The 11,796-nt window shown below is 23.1% G+C and overlaps 1 protein-coding gene across 4 annotated transcripts; it reads right to left on the bottom strand.

Moving 5' to 3' along the window:
* Nucleotides 1-129: 129 nt before the first annotated feature.
* Nucleotides 130-11,265, bottom strand: LOC100867143 (glycogen debranching enzyme). Of its 4 annotated transcripts, none has more exons than XM_086910009.1 (26): nucleotides 10,933-11,265; nucleotides 10,009-10,253; nucleotides 9,025-9,148; nucleotides 8,756-8,945; nucleotides 8,466-8,673; nucleotides 8,213-8,347; nucleotides 7,919-8,137; nucleotides 7,603-7,844; nucleotides 7,310-7,522; nucleotides 6,991-7,185; nucleotides 6,784-6,913; nucleotides 6,581-6,704; nucleotides 6,069-6,334; nucleotides 5,720-5,878; nucleotides 5,431-5,639; nucleotides 5,151-5,354; nucleotides 4,828-5,060; nucleotides 4,673-4,762; nucleotides 4,394-4,571; nucleotides 3,935-4,291; nucleotides 3,716-3,863; nucleotides 3,273-3,636; nucleotides 2,995-3,203; nucleotides 2,667-2,852; nucleotides 2,355-2,591; nucleotides 130-2,260 (listed from the first exon to the last, which is right to left on the bottom strand). In XM_086910009.1, exons 2-26 carry the CDS (start codon nucleotides 10,129-10,131, stop codon nucleotides 2,195-2,197), a joined length of 4,809 nt encoding a protein of 1,602 aa, XP_086766135.1. In that variant the 5' UTR covers nucleotides 10,132-10,253; nucleotides 10,933-11,265; the 3' UTR covers nucleotides 130-2,194. The 4 variants fall into 4 exon arrangements, with proteins under 4 accessions (XP_086766135.1, XP_086766140.1, XP_086766143.1 ...); XM_086910014.1 differs by having other exon boundaries at nucleotides 10,009-10,151; XM_086910017.1 differs by lacking the exon at nucleotides 10,009-10,253.
* Between the last annotated feature and the right edge of the window lie 531 nt (nucleotides 11,266-11,796).

Here is an 11,796-nt window from a genome sequence, read left to right as displayed (position 1 = left end):
AATATATATTTTAATTTATTTATCATTTAAAATATATATACTATATATATATATATATATATATATATATATACGTATATTATATTCCTATATAGTGCATAAAATATAGGGGAAAAATAACACTTTATGTTATGCAAAATGATATATGTATATCAATTTTATTGCAAATATTTCGTACAGATGTGAAAATTGTTAAGAAAATATTATATATCTAAAATATACGTGCAATAAGTATCTGCTAATAAATATATAATATAATAATCAGAAATAATAGATTTGAATAATCTTATTTAAGTGCTTACTCCTATGCATTTTCTTAAAATTTTTAAGGACATACATAGACATATTTTTCAAAATTTTTTCTTATATTAAATATTTTTATATTTCATTATAGTTATGGTTTTAATAAAATCGCACATATATAATTTCCTAAAACAATATAAATCTTATATAATTCAATAAATTTTTAATTATAACAATAAATCTCAATAACTTATTAGAACAATCATGATAGACAATATAATAATTAACAAAAATAATGATATATTGTATAAGTTTATAATATAGAAATACTATGTATGCGGAAAATATAAAAACTTTACACTTCAAAAAATTGAATTAATATTTAAATTGTTTCGTAAAAATTCGCAAGTTTTTTAAATAAATAAAATTAAGTTTAAAATATTTTCTGTATAAAAAATGAAAGAATAAATTTTATATAATTCCTAATTTCATAATTTTAATTAATATAAATGAATATTTAATTGAATTTGATAGTTATTATGTGAAATAAATATATTTTTCACATATTTCATTATGTAAAATAAACTATATAAAATGTAATTGTTGCTAAAATAAAAAAAGAAAGAGTATAGGCAATTATTATCTTTACTATTTTTACGTGCTCCGATTGTGAAATACGATTCTTTCCGTGCCTATACCTAGAGTTTCCTAATTCTGGCATTAATAATAGAGGTTCTAATAGTAATAAACTGGATCTATTTGCGCGATAGTCGATTACATCATCTTGTTTGAGACTGTGCAATCGTAAAATATCATTACGGTAATTCATCCAGTTTTGCAAATCAGTATCGTATCCAATATGTTTTATAGAGCTTAAAATATTATTATGATTCATATGAAACACTTTAGGTATAATGCCATTATTTGATATTCTCGTATAAAAATTACTTGCGCAACGATGATATAACTCTGTATTTACTATTCCTCTAATATTACTATTTATAATAAAAATATTTGGTTTTAATGTTGTTTTCAAATCAAATACATCTCGAGGTGAGCCGTAAAAATAAAATATACTAGAGGCATTAGTTTTTAAATAATTATAAACTAATAAACAATGTTGAATATCATCGTATTGCAAAAATAATGTATTATCGCATTTATTATCTTCTGATAAATATCTGAAATATAAAGTTTCGTTCTGTTGAAGTAAATATACTTCTTTTGCATATAATGGTTTTTTTGCATATATCAAACGATCAGAATATACTGGACTGCTTTGTAAATTGGCACATTGTTTACAAATTTTATGTCGAGGGAGAAAAAGTGTATTTATTAATGTTTTTGCTGTCGTAGGACTATATTTTTCATAATAACTTATAATATCACATTCAAGAGCATTGACTTCTTCATAAACGTGATCTATTTTTGATGAGTATTTTGTCATTGCATTATTTTCCCCTGTATTTTGTGTCATTAATATTGTACAAGTATGATCATTTATATCATCTTTAAGTTTGGTTAAAGATTTACTTTCATATTTTAAAGGTTCATTTCCATATATAAATTGTTCTGATTTATGACATTTATTTTCCGTTATCATTGATAACTCGGTAGTATTTGATATACTTTCAATTTCTAAATTGTTAATAACAGTAGGCGATATATAATCATGTTTAATATCTATTTGATTTTCGTTTTCTTTAAGTCCTTGAATTAAAAAATCATCACTTGTAGGTGTCATATCAGCCTTTATAAGTTTGCACGGTGGCATACTAGTTTTGTCTATGTGCGAAATACCAAATGCGTGTGTTTCCGTGCTCGGTGTTTCTATAGCTGTGTTAAATATATGCCATTTATTATCGTGATATTTATTTCTAATACTACGTTCTTTTTCTAATCGTAAATGTTCTAAGTGTAATTGGCGGTGGTGAACACACGCAAAATTATATCAATTCGTTCTTTCATTCTCCTCAGAACGCAATTCCCGTTTGATTTTATGTAAATCATAAAGAACCTAAAAATATAGTATAATAGTCAATTATTAATAGAATTATGTAATAAAATATATTTTACCAGCATGTATTTATATTATCAGCATGTATACAAACTTCTAGGATAGAAGCAGCACTCCAAGCTTGCGATCTGCAACTATCTTTGCAATATTCTCCATCTTTATTAGTAAGTTCTGGAAGACCCCTCCAATGATTTGTAGATGCTTCTATAAAATGTCGAGAAATAATAGTTTCAGTTGATTCAATTGTACGGCATAATTCTTCTTTTCCACCAATTAATGGAGCAAAATACAATCGAGCTCGAAGAAAATAACCCATAGGCCAAATCCATTCCTAATAAATGTTATGAAATTATATCATTTTTATTTTAGGATTTTTTATATTAATATAATATTAAAAAGCACATACGGGTCCTTGATGATAATTCCAACCATGAGCTAATTTAGTATCTCCACTATCATTAGAATTATCATAATATCCATTATATGCCCAATCTGCAGGATCTAATGTTTTCATTCCAAGTGGTCCTAATAAGATTTCTTCTACTTTTTTTAATGCTGTCCACGCATGTTCTGGATTAAATAACTCTGGAGCCTTTCAAAATAATATAATATATATATATAATACATTTATATATTACATATATATTATATATTATACATTATTATACACATATATATAAAATTATATATATATAATTTAAAAATATTAATAAATATAAAAATTAAATACTTACAACAACCATTGCAACTGGAAAATTAGGTCGTAGTTGATAATCAGCCCATGCTTGTGTTGCTCCATGACTATCTTTAAAAATTCCACGCCGATGAATAAGTTCTAAATTTAATTCTCCTTCTCTTGCTATTTCATTAATATAAAAATATTTTTCAAAATTTAATGAAATTTTATCCGCCCATTGTTTATAACTCCATGTTACAACAGAACCTACAATAAAATGTATTCAAAAAAAAAATGAAAATAAAATGAATAAATATAAAAAAATTTATTTCTTACCATCACGATTTTTTCTTTGCACACTACCATAAGGAAAAAGATTTTGTTTATATAATTCAGCTAAAAAACTAAGAATACTTTTACTGAGACCCACTATTTCTACAGCTGAGCCATCCCTTGGAGTAGCTGGTTTTCCTTTGTTACCAGCTTTTTCAGAAGATCCCATTTTATCCATCCATGTGCCACAATTTGCATCATTTCCACCAAATATAAATCCTGTTTCTGGATGTACTCCAATTTGATTATTAAAACCACGATCTGTCATATGTTCATCAATCTGTTTTCCAGCATTTCTTTCTCTAAAACAAAGTCCTTGAAAATGTACTAAAAGAGCTTCTTGAATAACATCATGTAATGACTGATCCTGAAAATTTGTTGTAATAAATTTATAATATATAATATTAATATACATAATTTATTTACAATGAATATTTTGTACATACTACTTGTCCTGCAGGTAATGGAGGAGAATCATCAGTTGGAAACAGTCTTGAAACTTTATCTGTTAAAATTTTTAAACCATTTGGCACTTCTTGTATGTAACATTGAATTGTATATAACCACCACCATAAAGCATCTCGACAGTTATATCTAAAAAAAAATTTTTTGAAAAATGCAATAATAATTATGAATTAAAATACATAAAAAAATCTATTCTTCACCTAGCATTCTTTCCTTTATCAAGTAAATTTGGTATAAGACCATGTCGTAAAGTTCCAGCATAACCGAGAATAATAAATCGTGCTTCTGTATGTCTGCCAGTTAATATCAATAATCCTCTTAAAGCAATGAATGTATCTCTTCCCCAATTTCTCATATATCCTGTTGTAAAATGTGGTAAACCAGCAGATAATGTCATACATATTTGTTCACTTTCGTCATTATATTGTTTAATCTTTGGTTTAGGAGAATCTATATTTGGTGACAAATCTGGTAATGGAGCTGATTTTATTACTCCTCCCATTTGTATTGAAACCAAAGATAGGATTTTGACAAAAGTAGAACCATCTTTCACAAAGCTAATAATTATAAATAAATTAGTCAATTTATAATTAATAATGAACAATAATTATAAATGAATAAAACATATAAAAAATAAATGAATATTTAATATAAAGTACCTTGACATTAGATTATAGCATTGTTCAAGAAGTATCATATAAACATTTACAACTATAACATCAAAATAACTAGGAACTAAATAACGAGGTATTAATTTAAATGGTTCAGTAGCTTCTTCAAGCCATTCTCCAAGTGCTTTTGTTCCATCATCTTCTTTTAACCGTTGCCAAGTATAATCTATATATTTGTGTAAAATTATTATGTTTTATTAATCATATTTAAAAATATTTTATTTGAAAATAAAATGGAATGATTTTAATATTTCTTTTACTACTTACCTATTAACCAATTACCTTGTCTGAGATTAATACACATTGGATGACCTAAATCATTATTAGGACGAATATCTGCTAATAAAGAAATAATACCTAGAAAAGAAAATATATAATATATTTTTTATATACATATATAATAATTTATATTATTAATTTACCTTGCAATCCTGCATAAACAAGTGGTCCATATCCTGGAATATTATATACGTCAAATCTGTTTGAAGTTTCGTCGCGTTCTTCCTGATCGCATCGATATAAAGCCTTATTTAAATCTATCAAATCCATACGTGAAGCAATAACGCGTATGTCCGAACTTTTTTGTGATGTGATTATTGAAATAGTATTATGGAGTTTTGCAAGAGCTGGTTTTATATTAGCATGAAGAGATACACTAAAATATATTAGTGTAAAATATTCATACATGAAATATAAAATTTAGGAATAAATATTATAAAAAAAAAAATGTATAATTAAATATTACCGAATAGCAATAACAGAACCTGGTTGAAAATTTACGAAATTAAGCTGAGTTATTTTAGGATCACCAGAATCAACTTTTTCCAAAATTTCTGAATCACAAATTTGTATATGTTCTTTAAGATTTACAATATATTCTGAGAGACCATTTATATAATTTTCATCTCGTACATATTTTTCAGAATAATGGAAAGGTGAGATATCATTTCTAAAAGAAATATTTCTATAAAATATAAATATATAAAAATAAATGTATAAATAATATTACTGATTCAATTTCTTACTTTGCTTCTATATGACATAAGGATGCCTCCAAAATAATTTCTTCCACTACACCTTCTACTCGTAATGGTTTTACATGTCTTCTCAAATCATTAGCATTAGGATCAGGATGTTTAAAAGCAGTAAAAGCAATTAAAATTACACTATCATGAGTTGTTGGAGAGTGTCTTGTTACAGCTACTATGTCATTATCCATTTGATCAACAAATACCTGTTGATCAAATTTAATAATTAATACTTGAGAAATATAAAACTAATTTTTTATATACATTATGAATTATGATAAAATACTTGAGAAAACTTCTGTTGTCCAAGAATATAATGCAAATCATTTAATGCTTTTTTTGCAGCAATTATACCTGTTTTAAAACCTACAAATTTGATACCATCTATCAAACATTCATCATCTGTCCAAAATGAATATTGTCTTGTTTCATCTACAACATGTATCTGTAAGAATTAATAAAAATTAATATTTCTTTTTTTTAATATTATTAATAATTTCCTTTATATTATTATAATTTTATAAAATAAATATATACTTTTAATATACTTTTAATAAAATTTAAATAAAATAATTAACAATTATATAAAATTATAAAAATAATTGTATAAATATAATTATATAAAATTAAATTACATGATGAGGAACTAATTCATCATATCCACGATTACTACCACTAGCACATGCTGCCATTGATACAAGAGCAGCACTTGGAAGTAAATCGAACACGCTACGTTTTTCCACAGTGCTAGGATTATCATGAGTTAAATCTAAAAAAAGGGCATGTGCTATGCTTGGTACTAAAGGCCGTTTACGTGATTGCAAAAATGCACCGACTGGTTCACCTCCATATCGATATACCAATCGACCTTCTTCATGGCTATCCCATGCAGACATAGCTTCTATTTTAAAAAGAAATAATATTTAATATTTTTTATTTTAATAATATTTATATTATATATTATTTATATTATATTATATTTATATTATATATATATTTATATTTATATTATATATTAATATTCTACAATTAATTATAATTTTATAATTTAAAATAAATATATATATCAAATTAAAGAAATGATAACAAGATTATCAAATTCAATAATTAATTATAATTCTATAACTTAAAATAAAAATATATATACCTCGGATTAAAGAAGTGATACCAAGACGATTAACAAATATATTGTCTTTTTGATCTGAATTTGTAAATAATTCTGCAACAACATACAAATCTGGACGGATTCGACGAGCAACATCAAGCATGTACTATACATTAAATATAAAATATTCAAAATTTATTAATAAAAGCATAAATTTATATACCATTTTAAAAAGTTAAATATACCTCTGCAACTGGAATAGGAGTTGAATGACAATTGTCTAATCGAATACCATCAAAAATTTTAGCTGTTTGTTCAACATATGTACTAATATGCTGCCATAGGAAGGGACAATCTTCTGGTTTATCTCCATATCTACAACAAATTCAATATATTAATGATTTAGATTATTTTATAATTTTTTACTAATATTTTAAAAACAATTGCAATACCTCAATTTTACACTATCGCCCCAAGCAATAAGTTCTCTTCTTATATAAACATTAGAATCAGAATCTGCAAAATTTTTTAAAGGATCACCATTCATTACCCATCCATTATGAGCCATTAGATAACATCCTGCATCTGAGTACATTGTTGCTTCTCTTTCAGTTAATGTTTTAGGTGCTCCATAATCAGTAAAATATCTGAAAATTATATGCATGTTCATAGTGATAGTGTAATAATACATTTTTTAATTTAATTTATATAGAAATAATAATAAAATAACAAACGTTTATATATTATATAGTTATAGATATAATAGAATACCTAGGAACTAGTGGATTTCTTTCACTTATTTCTTTAAGTTTAGGTCCATCAATTTGCACTCTAAAATATCTTATACCAGCAATTGTATTTTCAACTGCAGCATTTAAATGATTTTGTATTTCATTAATGATTATATTATTAAGTTCTTGCAATTTTTTTCTTAAATCCTCGGCACAACGTTTCAAACGAGTCTCTTCATCAAAACAATCAGTTCTAAAAAAAGATAAAGAAGAAGATTAAATAAATCAAAATTTTATAAAATTAATATTTTTTTTACAATATTAATTATTAACCTATATATGTTATATTTTTGTAAAGCAAGTTGCATATTTATAGTTGCTTTTAATCTACGAAATTTTGAATCTTGTATTATTTTAATATCTTCTGATGTTTCTGATGATTCAATAGTGTCTTGAGGCATTTGATTTCGTGCTAAATTCAAAAACTCAGCAATAGTTTCATTAATATCTATTATATATAATTCGTGTATTTTTATGAGCGGCAAAAAATATGTATGAAGTGCATGACGAATTGACTGGAAATAATAAGAATTAATATATAATGTATCATAATTATTATTAAATATTAATTTTAATCCATTTATCTTACATTTAAATGTTCTTCAGTTTCAACTATCAAAGGAATACCTTTAAATTCCCATTCTCCAGCAGCTACTTGCACTGTTAATTCAAATAATGCAGCATCCAAAATATATGCAGGACGTAAATGAGGACTATTCAAACAATTATATGTACATTCTGGATGAGATACCAAAAAAGGACTTTCGTTTGCTGTATGATTCAAAACAATATCACAGATGCTTAACATCTAAAATATATAATATTTATAAAAAAATTTATAAAAATTTTTATGAGCATAAAATATATAAAATTATATATTTACATTCCATTCATTGCGCATTTTATTAATTAATTTTTCAATATCATCATATGTAATTGATTTATTATCATCATTAAAAGAAGGATTTAATTTTAATTGGTCACTAAGACTATAAGAAGATTTAGAATATCCCAATTCCTAAAATATAAATTACAAGTAAAATACTATATATTTTAAAATATATTCTTGAAATACATTCTTAAAATATAAATTGAATGTAACAATTAAAAATATTATTTAATAAATCAAAATATACCTGAATTGGTGTAAAGTGAATCATGTTATATCCAGAATTTTTAGCAACTAGTAATTTATCTTCCCAGGTAGAAAATAATCCTAAACATTTTGCAAGAACAGTTTGACATTGAATACAATCTAATGGTAAATCATTTCCATGTTCCCCTATTTTAAGTTCTGGATCTACAAGGAGATATCCAGAAGCAATAGGCTTCATACCTTCAGAACTAAAAATGTAATTAAGAACAATTTATATTGTATTAATTTAAGATAGTAAACACATAAAATTTTTGTATATTTAATACTTACTTAGGATCTATAAGATAATAATGAAATGAACCAGCTAGAGATAAACATATATTAGCTGTTTCATTAATCCATTCTAAGAGATAATATGTATGTCTTTCAAATTTTTTATTTTCTCCTAAAGGATAATTTATAAAAAGATCAACAGTTCTCCCAAGAAGAGAAGCGCCTAAACGAAATTCTACTCTCCAACCTGTTAAAAATTATTTCAATTTAGTTTTATCAATATTGTAAATATTGTAAATATTATAAATAATATAAAATTTACATACCTTTCTTTAATCTATATAATATACCATCAAGATGTTCTCCATTATTTAGAGTTAAAACTCTTATTTGTTCAGATTCGTGACTTTCAGTTGATGACATGTGTTCTGACATATTTTTAACCACTGCCTAAAGACACAAACACTTATTTTTTAAAACAATATTACTAAATCTTCAAAATTATTTTTTTCAATTGTTTCAATGTTCACAATTCTATTTTTAATTAATAATTTATATAATTATATTTTGTTTAATTGTAACACTTTTGATTTTTAAATTAAAAAATTAAATAAAATACATATATAGATATAAAAATAATTATTCAACAATATATTATATTCAAAAATATAATAAATTAATGAAAAATTTACAAATTATATATCTATAATATCTTTTAGAATAAAATCTTTTCTCAAGATAGTAGTACTTACACATCAAATATGGTAAATGGATAAACACTTAGCTCAAGAGTCCCTTAATATAAGTTATCAGCACAAAGCAGTTAGCAAGCGTGCAAAAAGCATGATATTATATTACAAAGTTATGCTGTATGAACATGCATAAAGCCTAGAGATATTTTCATTCTATATGCTTAAATTACCTCTTTGTACAATATAAATATAGGATAGACTTCATACTACATAACATCAATTATATTATGTATATATTTATACTATTTTTTTTATCTATCTACTACTACTATTATAAATTTTTATAAATTTAATAAAAGTGTTATTGTTTCCAATAGTTCAATACTATTTTAATATTGAAATATTAGCTTGAATATAATCATTTGATATGTAATAAAATACCTCCTTTGATTAGAATATATAGTTATATTATAACTGTTTATATAGTTATATTATTTAAATGTTATATAATGACATTAAAATGATATATTATTAATTCTAATTACATTTATTAATAATATAATAATATAAATACAAAAGGTTATTAAGATACATTATCATCATTACATCTTAACTTACATAATAATAAAGGCACTTTAAGTAATGACATTTGTAAAGGCATTGGAAAATAGTCCTAAGTTTCCTTATCAATTTCCTTGTTGCATCAGAAAAGAAATAGCCTATTGTAAGTATGGAACCCATTCTCAAAATAAATCATATAGCTGAAATTGTTATTAAAGGCAATGACTTTTTTCAATTAGCATTATGTTATTATAGCTATATGTTGCTTTTACTTAAGCAAATACTACTTTATGTTGTATTACCTACAAATAAATAAGGAAAAAATTAAGTACAAAAAAATACTATTAATTATTTTTAATATAATCAATTTTTTAAAAAAAAATATATAAAAGAATAATATAATCTTCTTATTATCATATTTATTGTTTTATATATTATATTAAAATAAGATAAAATAAATACTTAAAAAGTTATTTTATTTTTGAATTAATTTGATTAAATAAAATAATTTTTTAAGTACTTATATGTATATAAATATTATAATAATATTTAAATAGTTAAAAGATAAAGTATCTTACATATAAAGTAATATTTTAAAATAATATTTAAATATATTTATTACTGTTATTGCTTACATTTTTTAAAAATATTATTTTTATAAAACAAACAACATTTTTATAAAAAAGATATAGTTGTCAAAGTGTCAATAGAACAACAACAATATAACAATATAAAAATAATGTAGTTTTTATACAAAAATATAAAAGTTATATACAAATACACAATTACAAATAACTATTAAAATTTAAATGTTTATGTGTATATGTAAATATAGAATATAACGGGTTAATAAAGACGAATAAAATCACATATTAATATTTTACTTCATATAATTAAAACATGCAGTATAAAAATTTATAACATTTTAGAAAACATTATTACTTTTTTTTTTGAAAATACTATTTTTCTCAGTTTTCATACCTGACTCTGCGAACGCGTATTTTTCAAGACTAAAATATATATTAATTCTTATTCAAAAACAACGAAATAATACGTAATAAATTAGTAAAATATAAAATATATACATAAAACAAATTACAATGTATTTCGTAAAAATAATTTAATGCAATTCACTATACAATATATTAATAAAAATTACAAATAATATCTTTTATTTAAATATGACCTCTATTTTAGAAGACAAACTTTGAAGGTCGTAAAAACAAGAGTATGATTCAAGTCAAAGCGACAAAATCAGATGACAGGTTGCAGAAATTCAAACATGTTGATTGGATAATCATCCATAACTTTTTATTGAAAAGTTAATTTATAATTTTATTATATTTGTATTTGTTTATATAATTATATATATATATATATTTAGTATATTTTATTTATATATATAAACTTTATTTATATAATTAGCTTTATATGTAATTAAATTTTTTAGGCTAATATTTATACAGTTATATATTATTGTAATCGCTACATGAAAATTTGCTAATAAATAGTGACGACTATTCTATATATTTTATATGTATATATATAATATATATTTCTAATGATGCATTTGCTTACAAGATTATTTTCCCGCGCAAAAATGATCGAAAATAGAATATTTTGATTTTTTAAATCTTTATAATATTTTTGATTGAAACTATTTTCAAAAAATCTGCAGCCTAAACATATTAAATAATTAGTATCAACAAATAACATTTTTATGATTTTTATTAAAAAATAAGTCAAAAAATTAATTATATTAATATAGTATTACATACCTATATTAAATATTGCTTGATTAATTTGTAATATTAATATTTTTTAATATTTTTTAATATTTTTAAA

Source organism: Apis florea, unplaced genomic scaffold (assembly GCF_048593485.1).
Source record: "Apis florea isolate Af1SG1 unplaced genomic scaffold, ASM4859348v1 contig_1789_pilon, whole genome shotgun sequence".
Classification (NCBI taxonomy): domain Eukaryota; kingdom Metazoa; phylum Arthropoda; class Insecta; order Hymenoptera; family Apidae; genus Apis; species Apis florea.
The sequence above is the reverse complement of the archived record's forward strand: the minus strand, read 5'-3'. Positions and strand labels throughout refer to the sequence as shown.